The sequence below is a fragment of the Lampris incognitus genome, chromosome 3 (assembly GCF_029633865.1).
Source record: "Lampris incognitus isolate fLamInc1 chromosome 3, fLamInc1.hap2, whole genome shotgun sequence".
Taxonomy (NCBI): Eukaryota; Metazoa; Chordata; class Actinopteri; order Lampriformes; family Lampridae; genus Lampris; species Lampris incognitus.
The window spans coordinates 62,670,435-62,687,781 of NC_079213.1; the positions used below are offsets into that span (position 1 = coordinate 62,670,435).

General features: G+C 48.0%; 1 protein-coding gene across 1 annotated transcript in view; it reads right to left on the bottom strand.

The window, feature by feature from the left end:
* Nucleotides 1-4,922: 4,922 nt before the first annotated feature.
* Nucleotides 4,923-17,347, bottom strand: part of tle2b (TLE family member 2, transcriptional corepressor b) — a 124,916-nt gene continuing 112,491 nt past the window's right edge. The window contains 4 exon segments of the mRNA XM_056277774.1: nucleotides 4,923-5,800; nucleotides 12,209-12,285; nucleotides 12,821-12,971; nucleotides 14,064-14,211. Coding sequence (XP_056133749.1) covers nucleotides 5,693-5,800; nucleotides 12,209-12,285; nucleotides 12,821-12,971; nucleotides 14,064-14,211 — 484 coding nt within the window. The 3' untranslated portion in view covers nucleotides 4,923-5,692.

Genomic DNA, 17,347 nt, shown 5'->3' on the forward strand with positions numbered 1-17,347 from the left:
GACGTCTCTGACGATGTAAGTTGTAATATTACAGTTATAAGGTTCACAATAACTTGATTATCTCTGTATTTCGTGACATTACGCTGTTTAGTCAATGTTAAGTGTATTCATTGTACCGCTGTAATGTCAGAAAGGACTCGTTTTCAGCAATTAGCCTGGCCCGAAATTAGCCGTGCTAAGTGCTAAGCTAATTGGCTAGCCTAGGTAATGTAAGGGTCTAACATATCGATAAGAGTGATTTTATCTCTCCCTGGTTTTGCCACCTAAAGCTTGTACACAATTCTTGATCGAAGCCGTCGCGGAATGGCATGAGATTGGCCTAACAGCCGAAAATCCTCAAATCGAATCTGAGGCCTTGCGCCGTTAGGCGGGAACTTTGTTAAATTTGTTTCGCAAACTGCTTTTCGAAGAATGGATCACAACTGCGGTGTTTCATTTCCCTACGTTTGTTCGGTTTTCGCTTAAAATGCCGTTCTTGTAAACACGGCTCGACAACGAGAACCTCGGTGTAAACTGGGTGCCAAGGCCAAGCTGTCCTCCAACATGGCGGAGCCGTTCGTTGTCGACGAGCAAGTCACGTGATTGAGAATAAAGAATTGCCGCGAACACGCAGCCAACGCGGTTTCAGTGTGTTATTAAGACGATAGTGGTTGCTGCTACATAGTCCAGGGTGGATGCAGATTTCATTGTAGTACCCTTAAATGCTTTGTTAATGCTGGCTACCGGTAACGACTCAGACATTCATACGTGTTTTCTTTGTGTTCATTTCAGAAACTATAGAGATAGGCACCGCTGTGCTGTACCGTTTGTACTGCTTGAACTATTACCACTCTGCAAGTAAAGGACTTAACGAACCGATGACTTTGTGCTCTCTGATCGGAGCCCTGCTGTGGTCAACCATCCAACCAACCAGTTTCAGGGGTCCAATACACAGCAGGTATAGTAGTTTTTCAAAATAAAAGTCCCCTACTTCGTTCATGTTTTTATGGGGGGGGGGCGGCAAATGCACGTGTTGTAAATATTGGGGACATATCCCCTGCGTCCCTAGCGTGTTGCTGTTCTTTGGAGTTTTTTTTTTTGGCACTGCTGCCTCACAGCAAGAAGGTACTGGGTTCGAACCCCAGGCCGTCCCAGGTCCTTTCTGTGTGGAGTTTGCATGTTCTCCCCGTGCCTGTGTGGGTTTCCTCCGGATGCTCCGGTTTCCCCCCACCATCAAAAAGACATGCATGTTAGGGTTAATACTCCTGTCTGTGTCCCTGAGCAAGGCAATAGGAAAGAAGAACTGGAGTTGGTCCCCGGCGCTGCAGCTGCCCACTGCTCCTGTACAATAGGATGGGTTAAATGCAGAGAACACATTTCATTTTAAGAATACAATGTCAAATAAAGTGGCTTTCTTCTTTTCTTTCTTTCTTTTTTTTTTTTTTTTTTTGCTTTCAGCGACCAAACCCAAACTGTAGACACCAAGGAAGTAAATGGACACGAGAGACACTTAAAAAAGATGAACACAAGTTTTTGTTTATTTTCACACATAGTATTTCTTTTACAGCACATTGGGAAAGGCTTCAGGAGGGGAAACAGTGCAATAAAAACAAAGTTCCTTGGCTTTTGTAACAGAGTACTAACCATGAGCTTTTATAACATATAAGTCTTTACTGCTGGAACAAAGTAAGCACAGGCAGGGGAATAGAGATGGTTAACTGACAGCTTGAAAGAAGAGTATCAAACACCACATCCACATATCCACACTAGCGTACCAGCAGATGCGTAGCCATTAAGAAGCATCACTGAGTAGTATGCAAGCTTGGGTATGAGAATGTACTTAAGGTTGGCCTATGGCTGACTGGCGGCGATGGGGAATGAAAGAGACGGACAAAAGCATCTTACTGTACACGACTTGCTTTCTTGGACTGGCTGTCTTCCTCTCTGGCCCTCAGTGTTAGCCGTTGTACAAGTCCCTCATATAAGTGACCTGCGCTGCATCGGGAATTCTGAAATGTCATACAACCGAACCTGTTTTGTGTACGAGTATGTTGAAGGCCAGTCTTCTTCCTCCAAGGGTTTGGGGAGAGGACTGCGTATGTGATGTTCTGGTCTGGAATTACCTCTTCGTTTCTCTATATGGGGTGCAGCTAACGTAGGCATTAAGTGCAGCAAAGCATGTCCCCCCAATGTCCCAGCCAGCGTCTGCTGCATTCAGACCGCTGGCTGGACAGCAGAAACACACAATAGAGATATTACACAATAAGGACTTCCAACACTTCAGATCAGTTTGGTTCTCAGGAACAGGACCAGAAGCCAAAGACAATGCGAAAAAAAAAAAAATGAGACAGAAGGACTGTTCTCTGAAATGGATGGTCTACGGTGTTTTGCCTTGCAGAGACGCTGACCTGCTGCCTGCCACCACCACCGAGGATGCAGACGCATTAGTGAAAAATGAAAAAAAGAAGAAAGGTAACATATTTCTCCCATCTTTTTGTTCCACGTGGTTGATTGTGTGCATTGATTGTGTGTATGTGTGCGTTTGTCTGCGTGTGTGTCCCTCTTTATCGCTTCGGCACCGGAAGTGCAGGCACGGGCATCCACAGCCCCTGGGTACAGGAACGTGTCGTTACATAAAACAAGCAAACACTCGTCATACCAAATATGGAAATGAGAGACATAAAAACAAAGAAGCTTGAAATGTGCCTTTTTTAAGTACACATTTGTGACGCGGGTTCTACTACCAAGCGGTGAGTTCCAATATACAGTTGCCACCCAGGTTGAGATATAATACAGGGAGGGCACGGGGAGGGGAGGGGGGGGGACCGGCAGGAGGATGGCACGTGACGGTGAATAGCGATCAGTAGCCTATCAAACAAGGTTTAGCCGGAGCACGGGGAACAATGTCAACGTTATGATGTCACCTGTAACTGGTGAAAGAATATTTCAGAAAGCAGTCAGATGAGATGCTGTTTTTTTTATTTTTACGACCGCTCTTGAAGGTGGACTCCGTAATGCTGTCAAACAGCAGCCTCACTTGTATACGGCACATTGCTTACATGCTTAGTGTCAGTCTGGGGGGTGTGTGTGAGTGTGTTGGACTTGAACGGAGATAGAGGATGGGGGTTGTGGAGGTGTGTGGAAGGACCTCCTCCTCCCTCTGGTACCAAAGCGCTTGTAAAGACAAGCACGCTAACTCTGCAGTGTGTACAGAACGACTTGCACCTCATTCACACAAAAAGCTACAAGGCAACAAGAATGAGCTAGAGGAGTGCTCTCAGTAGGGTGCAGATCCCCACCAGGCGTGTCTCCCCAAGTGCTCAGACTTGGGCGAGAGAAAAAAATTCAGCTGAGGAAACCAGCTGAGGAGTTAGCACTCAGGTTTTTCAGAGGTTTTGAATCACTGCAACCACGAGAGGTCCTTGATCATGCAGTCATAACTGTGCACAATAATTGTTAGGCTGACAGGCCCAGTAGTATGTGAGATTAGCAGGGGGTACACACACACACACACACGCACACACAGAAAAAAGTGTTTTTCCTGCCATTATAAGACTTGCACAGCCAGCGCCCAAGTCGATTGAGCGGGAAATGGGGGGGGGGGGGGGTCTTTAATATACAGTGCTCAAGCTAAAAAAAATCTACCTAATAAAAACCGTTTTTTCCTGTCAGTCTGTGCAGCCTCCTAGGCGGACCCCCGTACGAATGTGACTAAGTCTAATATGAACTCCACTTTCCAGAAGAAAAAAAAAAGGTTTGCTATGCGACCATTTTGGGCTAACCGTTTATGCTCGCGCATGCGCGACTCACATCTACAGTTGACTCAGCTTGGGCTGCGACAAGTCGCCCATGGTGCAGGAGACCCGGGTTCGTGTCCAGGCTGCGGCGGTTCCCGGCTGCCCCCCCCCCCCCCAAAATCACTAAGATAACCCTTTAGCGTCAGGTAGCTGTGATGCTAGCGCTGCTACAGTGAATTCGTGCTGATGAGGCTGATATAGGTTAGGCTAACAAAAAAACGAGTGGTGGATACCGTTAAATGTAGTTTCTAATGATTACGGACACTGACATTTATGTGGGAATCTTCTAGTTCTTTGTATTGAATAATTTCTGCATTTACGCCTAACGGACTCCCAGTCATACTGAGCGAATCAGCACCCCGTGACTCATCGATGCCTAGCGGCAAAGGCTACACTTCAGGTTCAATGTAAACCTATGGCAGATCAACAGCTAGCTCCCGGATAGGGTGTGCTGGTTCTGACACATGGTGCCAACCCATCCTCCATTCCCACTCAACTCAGAAACACACACCCACACTCACACGGACATCAGACCAAAACAAAATATGGAAGCAAAGTGCAGTAACCAAGTGTTTGCCTAGATGCCGCTGTTGGACAGCATTACAGACATACCCTGTTACAATCGGCTTGTGATAAGTCGGCGTGCTGCCGCTTCTTTTAGCTGACAGTGCTTTGTCACGGGGAGAGCAAGCACAGTGGCGAGGTGTTGGAGAATCCGGAAGAACCACCGAGCCGCTCAGCTGATGTCCTCTGTTTGTGTCTCTGGGCCCGGGGAGAATCCCAGCGACTCCACTGCTCATTAGATGTCCGCCTTCATCAGACCAAAATAAAAATGGATATTAAACACTGAGACGAGGAGCGCCGTGGTTCATGTTTAATTGGGTTCGTGATTGTGCACGGGCATGACTCCTTGTTGGCACGAGCGCCTCATCTGGTTTGAACATGGTTTACGAGCGTGGGTCTTGCACACGTGCATCCACGCGCATATGTGGGTGTGTGTGTGTGTGTGTATGGGCCCGTTCGTGCGGGTGGAGGGCATGTGCTGTACATATCTCGGTTGTTTGGGGTCAGCCCGTGTGTGTATCTCTGTGAGGCAGCTAAGAGAGATAAGCTCCCACCCCAACCTCCCCTCTTTGGCCTTCCACCCTCCGCCGTCTAAGAGCGCCGGCGTTTCCCAGCTCCCGCCACCTCTCGCCGGGGAGAGCAGGCTGCGGCGTCAGCCTCATTAAGGCTTCCACTGTCTGGCTAATGAATCGATTGTGTGGTATCAGTGCTCCTGGCTGCCGTTCCCACAGAGCCCGCTCCGTACCTCCTCCGGGGGCCTCCCCCTCCACTGAGCTCTTAATCAGGAAACAGCCCTAATTACCCTCGCTCCTCTTCCTCCTCCCTCTCCTCCTCCTCCCCGCTTTCAACTCCCCTTTTCATTTCTCTTCCTCATGCCCTCTCGCTCTCCCCCGCTCCTTCTTTTTTGTCTTTTATCTTCATGCTCTGCTGCCCTCTGTCTTTGTCTTCTTATCATGCCTCTTCTTTCTGTTTCTCTCCCTGCATCTCGCCCTCCCTCTCTCGCTCTCTCTATTGCTCGCCCACGACTGTATCTTATCCCCGGGCTAAGAATTGAGAATTTGGGGTGGGGCGAGGGGTAGGGAAAAGTGTGTGTGTGTCTGTGTGTGTTGGGGTGGGGTAGGAGTGGGGCAGCTGTTCCAAAGTAGCTTATATCATCACAGTTAAGTGGAAGAGGTAGGAAGGGTGTGGAAGGGGGGGTTGAGTCAAGGTCAGTCACTTTGGAAAAGGAGGAAGGGGCTAAGAGGGAGGAGGCGGGGCTACTGTACAGAGGCAGGGATGCCGTGGTTGCCCCTGCTGCTATGGATGGACGTTTGGGGACACGATCCCTCCCCAAACTACCAACCCTCCGTCTCTCAGTACACCACTTCGTAGACTGTGGCCTTCTTGTCCCCTGAGCCCGTCACGATGTACTTGTCGTCTGGGGACACATCACAGCTCAGAACAGACGAGGACTCCTTGGACTGGGGGGGGGGGGGGGGGGCAGATAAGAAATGGATACAGAGAGAGACAGAAAGGTAGAGCAGGAGAGTTGGAAAAAAACAGCAGGAAGACGGGAGACGGACAGATGCAGGGAGAGAGGGAGAGAGAGATGTTAGAAACGATATGACTCATCACTATATATACCCAATCAGACAAGATATATTTGCATTTCAAAACAGTTGGCAATTATTTCCAAACAATTCCGCCACTCTTCATGCTGACTCACTCTCCTGCTTGTGTGTAAGTGTGAGACAGAAAGTCACATTTTCTCTTCACTCGCTCCCTCGCTTTCTCCCTCCCCGGAGAGACGCAGCCTCATTAACGGCAGGTTTAAGCGTTGCCAACAGTGTGTGTGTGTGTGTTTGTGTGTGTGTGTGCGCGTGTCAGAATGCGTGGCCTTCTCTCTCTCGCTCTCTCGCTCTCTCTCTTTTGTATCTTGAAAGGTAGACCTGCGCACCTGGCTTTAGATGATCTAAAGCTCCCTTCTCTTCTTCCTCTGCACTTTCCCATCCAGTCTCCCTCCGCTTCCTCTCTTGTCTCACCCCCACCCTATCATCATTTATCTTCCTTCCCTCTTTTCATCCCTGCCCGCCCTCCTTCTCGGTGCGGCTACACACACATACAGACACACACACGCTCCCATGGTGCCCCTCTTGTTCTTTTTGCTTGGTCCCTCGCTCTCATCTCTTCCTCCTCTGTAACACCCCGCCTCCATCCCCTCTCCGTGCAGCCCCCCCCCCAACCCCCCAAACACCTCTCCATCCTCTACCCTCTCCAACCTACTTCTTTCTTTCCGTGTTGCGGGAACAGCCGGGCTGTCAATCATCCCAAATTCCTCAGACTACATCCACACAGCAAGGGGCAGGGTGTGCGTGTGTGTGTGTCACAGGGGATATGTCAAAGGGTGAGCGGAAGTTGGGTGAGAGAGAGAGAGAGAGATGAAAGTGAGAAAGCAGGAGGGACAGCAAGGGCAAACAGAGGAAGGACATAAAGAGAGAGGAGGAGGAGGAGGGAGGAGGAGAGAGAGAAAATGTGTGTGTAGCTGCAGAGCTGGAGAGGAGCAGCGGTAGAAAAATAGAATGGATTGTTGCGGAAAGGTGGGGGAGGACAGCAATGAACCGAGAGATAGCGGGCGTGCGGTTGCGTGCGGCGTGGTTCAGCGAGGGAGTTATTTGGCAGGGGGAAAACGTTTGGCATTTGGCTAACTAAGAAGATAGCGTTCTCATTTCAGTCCACAGGGAGACAGGAACCCGCAGGTCTGCCTGCCAAGCTGCCTGCGCTACGATTATAGAAATACCACACACACTCACGTGCACACACACTCAAAGAAAGACATACATGCACACGCAAGCCTGTAGGGCCCTGAACCCCAGTAAACGAGAGAGCTGAATGTCTGGCCGCGCTAACGCACCTGTTAAAACATGTGAAATAAAGTGTGTGCTGCTCTACTTTATTTTGACCTCACCCTACACCGTACACATGACCTACACTGTACACTTGACCTACACCGTAGAGCGTGCATAGATGTAAGATGTACACCTCGCTCTCTACAGTCCTTGTCTAGACAGAGCCACTCACCGGCTAAGTCACAGATAATCAATAACTGTCCTAAACCAAGAACATGGCCTGCACAAAAAAGCGAAAAGTCGACCAGGAAAACCGTCAGTTCAAATCGGACTGAACTGATCAGTTTTGTTTTATTTTACCGGACCACGCCAATGCCAAACTGACATGCTTTATATGCATGCAGACCGTAGCTGTCTGCAAAGTAGATAATCTCAAACGGCACCTCAACACTATGCATGCTGCCAGTTTTAATGCCAACTACCCTACAAAATCAGATCACCACAAAAAATAGCAAAGATGATGACGTCATACAAGCACTCTGTTTCTACTATCTGCAAATCAACATCGGCACAAGAGAGCGCAACAGCTGCATCACTGCATGTTTCATGGAATCTTGCTAAAGCCAAAAAGCTGTTCACTGATGCTTAGTTGATGAAAACATGTGCAACTGATGTGGTTGGTGAAATTTTAAGTCTCGTCTCATCTCATCATCAGCCGCTTCTCCGGGGTCAGGTCGTGGTGGCAGCAAGCTAAGTAGGGCACTCCAGACATCCCTCTCCCCAGCAACACCCTACAGCTCCTCCTGGGGGATCCCAAGACGTTCCCAGGCCAGACTGGACATGTAGTCCCTCCAGCGAGTTCTGGCTCTACCCCGGGGTCTTCTCCCAGTTTGATGTGCCTGGAAAACCTCCAAAGGAAGGTGCCCAGGAGATATCCTAATCAGATGTCCAAACCACATCAACTGGTTCTTTTCGACGCGAAGGAGCAGCAGCTCTACTCCGATTCACCCTGTGAACCCACCACATGCAGGGATGAGCACTGGAGTAGGGTGCAATGCAGGCCGGGTGACAGGCAAAGTTTTAAGTCATGATGAGAAAAACAAGAAAACGGTTGTGGAGCTATTAAAGCATGTTCCATTGTTGCCTAACACGGCAACAAGAAGAATAGAACTTTTAACGGAGGAGTATTTTTCCAGTGTACTCATCAATTTCAAGAAAGCAGAAGCCATATCACTAGCCATAGACTTGTCCTATGACCGAACCGGTGTGGAACAGCTACCTGTGTTCACAAGATTTTTTTGATGGGAAGGCCTTTGTGGAAGAGCTGATTTGTTTGCTTCCTCTGCCTGGGTGCACAACTGGGGAAATCATCTTTAATGAATTAACTCAGTTCTTAGAGAAGAATGGCTTGGCTGTGAGCAAAATCGTGTCTGTTGTCACCGATGGGCCTCCGTCAATGGTGGGACAACACAAGGGCTTGGTAAGCAGGCTTGCCACTGTTAACCCAGCGCTCTTAGCATTCCACTGCATTATTCACAAATCAGTGTTGAGCACTAAACTGTGTGGGGAATGAAGGAGGTGATGGATACTGTGACCAGACTGGTGAATTTTGTTCATGAGAGTTCTAGTCTGCAACATCGCCTTTTCAGAACATTGCTGGAAGAAATGTCAGCGGAACACAAGGATCTTTTGCTGCATAGTGAATTTCGCTGGTTGAGCACAGGCCATGTGTTGGAGAGGGTGTGTAACCTGTGTGATGAGCGTGTGTCATTTTTTTCCAGATTGCGGAGCCAAAAAGCCCAAGAATATCACAGGTTTTTAAGTGACAATAAGCAATAAAGTGATGGCATATGTTTTTTTCTTTTTTGTGTGACATCATGTTTCATCTAAATCACCTTAATCTGCAATTACAAGGTAAGAACCACACTGTTGCAGACATGTACGAGGCGGCTGAAGCTTTCCGGTCAAAGCTGAACCATTTGGAGAGAGACATTCACAGGACAAAGTTGCACTTTCCACATCTGCCGGAGGATTGTGAGAAGAACAAAATGGGAGAGGATCCAGCGATGAAGGATTTTGTGACGAGCCTGGCAGGAAACTTAAAGGAACGATTTGAAAGCTCCCCTAAACTCCATTTTGGCTGACGGCCAGTGGGACTGCAGAGGCCAAAAGGCTGGTACCTTCCATAAATGACGCAACTCTTCAGATGGAGGTCTTGGAGATGGGAACATCTGTTTGGCTCAAAGCACAACACAAGGACATTGGGCTGAGTGACTTTTGGATCAATGTGGTTCCCCAAGCTTGATTCAAAAACATGAGAGCTATTGCAGTGCTCCTACTAACAAGTTTCCCCTCCACGTACATGTGTGAGTCATAATTTTCCTCAATGAACTCGATCAGGAACCAGGAAAGAAACAGACTCTCCAATGCACATGTTGGCCATGGCCTCAGGATTACCACAACCGAATACAGGCCCCACATCAGAAGGATTGCCTCATCCCATCACTCTCACTTCTCTCTCTGATCTCACTGAACATTCATTTATTTTTGTCCATAATTAAATTATTGATTTTGGACTTTTGTTTGATTTGTATTTTGTTTCAAGAGTGCATTTTTTTTCTTGTGTGACCCTCAGCACAGGCTTTGAGAATCCCAGGCCTACATTACTACGGCTACCACCACTACTACCACTAATAATCCATCTGTCCATTATCCAAACTGCTTTTCCTGCTCTCAGGGCCGTGGGATGCTGGAGCACATCCCAGCAGTCATTGGGTGACAGGTGGGGCGACACCCTGGATGGGCTGCCAGACCATCACAGGGCCTTTAAAAAATTATTTAAAACTGTCTGCGGTGGTGTAGTGGTCTAAGCACCGGCTTTGTGTCGATGCAGTTGCCCACTGGGGACCGGGGTTCACGCCCTGGTCTCGTCAGATCCGACTATGGCCGGACTGTCTTCGGGAGGGGGGGGGGGTTGGCTTGTGCTCGTCACATGAATGCGTCTCTGTGTGTCGGAAAGTGGTTGGCCTGGATTCCCCTTTTCACGAAAGTGGGGAGGCGTCTCCTTCCAGACTGCCGGCTGGAGAGATGCAGTTGGCGAATGCATGCGGTACGAGGGTGGGTGTTTGAACTAAAATAGGGATCGATTGGCCACTAAATAGGGAGAAAAAAGGGGAAAATCAGAAATAAATTTATATAAAAAAAATAAATTATTTAAAACTAGTTTTAGGAAAATGAAGAGGAAGTTCACCTTGGTTGATCATTAATGCGAAGTTGTTGACCGGAAAACACTCGCTCTTTGTCAAATTTAATTTATATCTGGAGAAAGTACTGACGTTTTTCAGTACATCTTAGTTTCTGGTACACTTATATGCAGACGACCTGTTATTATATGTTACTGACCCTGTTGCCTGTGTACCACTAATAATACATAAATAAATAATATCAATGATAATAATAATAATCGTAATAGCAGCAACAACAACATCTGCACATCAAACAACTTTTGCTGGCACGATGGAAGGACCCCCCCCCCCCCCCCCCCCCCCGCATGTTTTGGTCCTCTGCTTGGCATGCATGACATGATTTGGCCCTTGGGAGAAAACTGATTGGGGAACCCTGATGTAAGGGCATATTGACACATTCACATAACCACACACACCTTATGAGAACCCCCCCCCCCACACACATACACACTCCTGAGGAAAAACATAAAAGTACAGACAAATACCTGCACACACACACACACACACACACACACATACACACACACACACAATCACGAACAGTGTATGCACAGAGAGAGTGCCCATGCAAACACATACACCCCTACTTACCCACCCACACACACACACTTGCAGACATACAAACACATTGACACACGTGAGCTTATCTCCCTGCTTTAGTGTTCCTTCATCTGCCCTGTACTGGACACTAACCACTGTCAGATGGACTGGCTCGGCTAAGTATGCTGCATCTCTGCATGGACTTTTCCATACAATTCAACTTTTCCTTGTATGGACAAATTTAAAGTCGAGAATTATGGGCGGCCGGGTGGTGTGGCGGTCTATTCCATTGCCTACCAACACGGAGATCACCAGTTCAAATCCCCATGTTACCTCCGGGTTGGTCCCTACAGACACAACTGGCCTGGTCTGCGTCCCTACAGACACAAATGGCCTGGTCTGCGGGTGGGAAGCCAGATGTGGGTATGTGTCCTGGTCGCTGCATTAGCGCCTCCTCTGGTTAGTCGAAGCACCTGTTCGGGAGGGGGAACTGGGGGAAATAGCGTGATCCTCCCACACGCTACGTCTCCCTGGTGAAACAACTCGCTGTCAGGTGAAAAGAAGCGGCTGGCGACTCCACACGAATCAGAGGAGGCATGTGGTTGTCTGCAGCCCTCCCTGGATCAGCAGAGGGGGTGGAGCAGTGACTGGGATGGCTCGGAAGAATGGGGTAATTGGCCAAGTACAACTGGGGGGGGGCGGGGATCCTAAAAAAAAGTCGAGAATTATAACAGTGTGTGCGTGCGTGCGTGTGTGTGTGTGTGTGTGTGTGTGCAGTTTAGCAGCTTGCTGTCTCTGATAAACCTCAGCAAGTCACCTTGAATCAACAAATCTAGGATGAAAAAAAAAGTGTTTATCCTCGTCTGTGGGCCTCTCCTTCCCTTCCTGTCTGTGTCTGTCTGCCTCCAGGGCAGAAGGTGTGTGTGAGAAAAAGGGGCTGCTGAGGGACGGGGGACACAGAAAGCAGAGATGACAACTAGATGAAAGTGCGATGACAGACAAACCCTAAAACAGACAAACACCGGGGCGCCCCGGTGGTTCACCTGGTAGGGTGCATACCACATGCAGCCAAGTCCTTACCGCAGCGGTCCGGGTTCGAATCCGGCCTGCGTCCTTTGCAGCATGTCATCCCCTGTCTCTCCCCTGCCTTTCCTGTCTCTCTCTGCTATCGCTATCAAATAAAGGCAGAAAATGCACCAAAAAAAACACACAAACACACACACTACTGTGCATGCAGGATCACACACACGCCTCCCACCTGGAAAATACTGGCTCCATACGGCGTCCTCCATGCATTCAACAGATTGTCCTTCCCTGTACTCACAAACCACTTGCCTGTAATGGAATACACATGTACACACACAGACACACACACAGACACACACACACCACTTCAGGTTCAAGCAAACATGTTAGGACGTAAGAATTTAACAAACATAACGGCATACCATTATGTGTGCCACGCTCGCCTCTGGAAACACGTACTGACCCACCACCCTGGAATGGGTGCTAACTACACAAGCGTGTGTCGTACATGTGTGTTTGTGAATGTGTGCATGAGCGCTGCATTGTGTATTGCAACAGTAAGGCACAAGTGAAGTGCGTATGTGTGTATGCATAGATCTGCATATTGCTGTGCACGTGTGTGTGTGCATGTGTGTGTGCACACTGCAGTTGGCGTGCATGCACTGCGAGTGCACTTGCATCTTTGCATTCAAGCACAAAACTTATTTTTTTCTATTTTTAGTCCGTGAGAGTTCAAGTATGTGTTGCTCATGGGTACGGCTGAGTGTGTGCACTTGTGTGTGACAATAAAAACAACGGAGAGCAGAAGTACCGCAGACAGACACAGCAGTCATGCGGTACGTACCGCAGTAGGCGAACTTGAGGGAGAGCACGCAGCTCTCATGCAGGTGCAGCTGGTACTTGTCAGGTTTGGAGACGTGCAGCACTTCCACATTACTGCTCTCCATGCCCACAGCCAGCCACTCCCCAGTCGGACAGTAACCCAGAGAGAAGATCTGCAGACGGGAGAGGGAACGATGGGAGGGCGAGATGGGAGGATGGGGGTGGGGGCGAGTAGGTCAAGGGGTGCAGAGAAAGAAGATAAGTGAAGAGAGGAAGGGAGGTGGGGATGAAGGTAGTGGTTGGTGGGTGGGTAGTGGTAGGTAGTGGTTAGTGGGTGGAGTAGTTGGTGGGTGGGTGGGTAGTGGAAGGTAGTGATTGGTGGGTGGAGTTGGTGGGTGGAAGGTAGTGATTGGTGGGTGGAGGTAGTGGTTGGTGGGTGGGTGGATAGTGGAAGGTAGTGGTTGGTGGTGGGTGGGTGGGTGGGTAGTGGAAGGTATTGGTTTGTGGGTGAAGTGGTTGGTAGGTAGCGGTAGTGATTGGTGGGTGGGTCAGTAGTGGGAGATAGTGATTGATGGGTGGAGTGATTGGTGGGCGGGTAGTGGAAGGTAGTCGTTGGTGGGTGGAGTTGGTAGGTGGAGGTAGTAGTTGGTGGGTAGTGGAAGGTAATAGTTGGTGGGTGGAGCAGTTGGGGACAGAGAGAAGGAAGAAAGAAAAAAAAATACATGTAAATGGATGGAGAAGACAGAAAGGGGAAGAAGGAGGGGACAAATGAAGGAGAGAAGAATAGTACAGGGGGGCAAGTATGGAGAGAGCAAGGGAAGAAAGTAAAAGTGAAATGAAGGTGCACATTTATAACAGAGGGGATGGGTGAGCAAAGGAGAAGAGGAATGGTATTGACAGAGAGAGAGAGAAAATAGGAGGCGAGAAATGGAGAGACGTAGGGAGGAAATGAGGTTGACAGACGGTTTAAAGGAGTGGGTGAGAGAGGAAAAATAGAGTGTGATGGAGAAATGGAGGAGAAGGGGGAAAACGAGTGAGTGAGTGAGCAAAAGTGGTTGATGTGGAGACGGAGGGAGAGAAAGAGAGAGAGGGAAAGTCATTACTTGCCGGATCGAAACTCATCTGACAAGAACCATCAACTCTATAGCCTTGTTGTGACACTGAAGAGAATGACTGTGTGCGTACCTGGAAACTGAAGTTGTGTGTTTTCTGTGTGTGTGTGTGTGTGTGTGTGTGTGTGTGTGTGTGTGTGTGTGTGTGTGTACCTGCGAGGTGAAGTCGTGTTGCTGGAGCTGTCGTCCCTCTCGGAGGTCCCAGCAGCGGACTGTGTTGTCTAGCCCCCCCGTCCACAGCTTGGTGCCGTCGTTGGAGATGTCGATGCAGCTGGCCCCGTCTGTGTGGCCCTGGAACTGCCTGCATGGAGGACACATGGGAAAGAGCCTCGGTCAGACACGCAAACACACACTCACACACACACATACAAGTTTTGCCTCTGTACTCCCCACCTCTTTTTTGTTGTGTTGCTATGGCAACATTGACAATAAGAGTCATATTGAAATAATTTCACCGTGTGAGACATTCACTCTCCCCCCTTTTCAAAGTTCGGCAGTGTAGCTCACTTTGAAAGGATCCTTTTCTATAAAACATATCCGCTGTGAGTTGTGTGACAAAATTAAGAATCCTCACAATGTAGCTGTAACCCTCTGCACCCCAGCAGTCACTTTTTTCATTAACGTCAATTCCTGATCGTGTCATGAAGACCAAGGTCATCACCAGGATTTAAATAGGTAATCACATATAAAAGTTCTGGTTAACATTATTGGCACCCCTGATTTTTTTGTATGTACAATATCTTCCGAAATAAACTGAAATGTACCGAACTTTTTATCATCATAATATTTTAATAGGATGTTCAAAGTTATTCAACAAAACATGGATTTTCAACTTACATGTAGTGATTTCAAAGAATAAACATTGTGTTGCCTTTAAGGCATAATGATGGGTGGACTTTTATTTTGACAAGACTTTTATTTTGATAAGTGTTAGTCGTCACTTCCTATCGGTCATGTTGAGGAATTTGTCTTAACATTTGCGTTCGTTTACTTACAACGTTGACGCCACAGAGGCAATGTGAGTAAATCACTTCATTGTTGTACTTATAAGTTAACGGTTAAAAAAGTTATTCACATGAAAAATCATTTGATTTGTTTGTAATTAAAAGGGTTTTATTTACATGTATTTACATTTGAAAAAACGCATGCTACCGACAAAATGGTGATTGTTTATATCGTTTTGTTTCAGTTTTCCCTCTTGTCTAGTGTAAAGAGCCACAGTAAACAAGGAGTAAAGCTTACTACGACTCAAGTCATCATTTTGCAAGAAAGAGTTAGCTAGTTGGATAGCTGCAGCTTCTACGCTGTAGTGAAGATGACCTGGACATCATTAAAGGCACCCTTGGTTGCACAACCCTAAGTCATTAGCCAGACTCTTCCCTTCTGTAGTTCCCCGGTGGTGGAATGAGTTACCAACTCCATTCAATCCAATGAGTCCTTCTCCATCGTTAAGAAGAAGCTTAAGACCCAGCTCTTTCTCGAACACCTCCACACCTGATGGTATTTTTAAAAAAAAGTGCACTGCCTCTTGACACCTATGTCCTATCCGACTTGAACCTAGTTTTTTGGCACTTGTGTTGTCGCCTCCTGACTAGATCCTTGCTTGTGTTGTATTAACTCTCAGATGTACGTCGATTTGGATAAAAGCGTCTGCTAAATGAAATTGTATTATTGTAACACAACCTTTGGCAACAATGACAGCCTTCAAGTTTCTTGTAGGCATCTACAAGCTTCTTACACCTGTCTGCTGGTAGTTTCTCCCACTCTTCCATTGCAAATTGTTCAAGCTCTTCAGTGTTGCAGGATTCCTTTTCCTAATGGCAGATTTCAGCTCTCTCCAATGATTTTCAATTGGATTGAGATCAGGACTCATTGCTGGCCAGTTCAAATCAGTCCAATTTTTTCCCTTTTCGACGTGACTGTGTGCTTTGGGTCCTTATCCTGTTGGAGGACCTATGATCTTCAACCCAAACCTCACAGTACATTTTGTTCTAAAATGCCTGGTAATCCTCTGATTTCATGATTCCTTTACCAAGTTCAAGGCCTCCAGTACCAGAGGCAGCAAAGCAGCCCCACAACATTATGGATCTCCCACCACCAACTGTAGGTAGGCTGTTCTTTTGCCTATGAGCTTCATTTTGGCTGGTTTGCATTGCCAAAGAGCTCTGCTTTGGTTTCATCTGTCCACAGTGTTGGTTGTCAACCAGGAGAATGAGCACCTGATGGACTATGAGAAACTGGCTAGTGATGTTAAGTACAATACACACATATAACTCAATAAAATTCACAAATAACCCTGTTTGTGTTTGATCGCTTCCTGAAACGATTCCCTTGCTATTGTCTCTTTGTCCTTAGTTTTTGAATATAAATTTGCGATTGACTACTGATTTTGGATGGACCTCAGACTATCTACAACAGAGATATTTGGTTTTGATCGCTGCCTGGATTGCAACGCTGATTTTTTGTAAATTGGACTGAATAAAGACGCCGGCTGAACTGGTGGCTGGCTAAGCTAAATAGCTGACTAAGCTAACTAGCTGGTACAAACAAAATCCCATGGGACCAAACAAGAACCCCGCAGCAGAGGAAATCGACGATATCAAAAGATCACTCGACTTACTGATGGAGGAGGTTGCAGCGGTCAGACTACAACAGAAAATGATTTTGGACCTGGTGGAAGAAGTCAAGGCCCTGAGGCTTCAAAACACCGTGAAGGAAAAGAGGATCATCTTCTTGGAGAACAGGGTGGCCGATTTAGAGCAGTACATGTGAATGAACATCATCGTCACCGGGCTGGAGACTAAACCCCGGTCATACGCCCGGGCAGTGACGACAATGAACAGTGGGGAATTCAGCAACCCAGTTGTTTTATTTTATTATCATTACAAACAGGCTGGGAGTACAGCCGCTGCTCCTTCGCATCAAAAGGAGCCAGTTGAGGTGGTTCGGGCATCTGATTAGGATGCCTCCTGGGCGCCTTCCTTTGGAGCTATACTCGGCACGGCCAACGGGGAGGAGACCCCAGGGTAGACCCAAAACACGCTGGAGGGACTACATGTCCAGTCTGGCCTGGGAACACCTTGGGATCCCCCAGGAGGAGCTGGAGGGCGTTGCTGGGGAGAGGGACGTCTGAAGTGCCCTACTTAGCTTGCTGCCACCACGACCCGACGCCGGAGAAGCGGTTGAAGATGAATGAACAAACGGGGTAAGTGGGGCGGCATGGCTCAGGAGGTAGAGCGGGTTGTCTAGTAATCGGAAGGTCGCTGGTTCGATCCCTGGCTCCTGTGGGGAGCATGTCTATATGTCCTTGAGCTAGACACCGAACCCTTAACTGCTCCTGATGAGCAGGTTGGCACCTTGCATGGCAGCCTCCACCATCAGTGCATGAATGTGTGTGTGAATGGGTGAATGTGAGGCATACACTGTAAAGTGCTTTG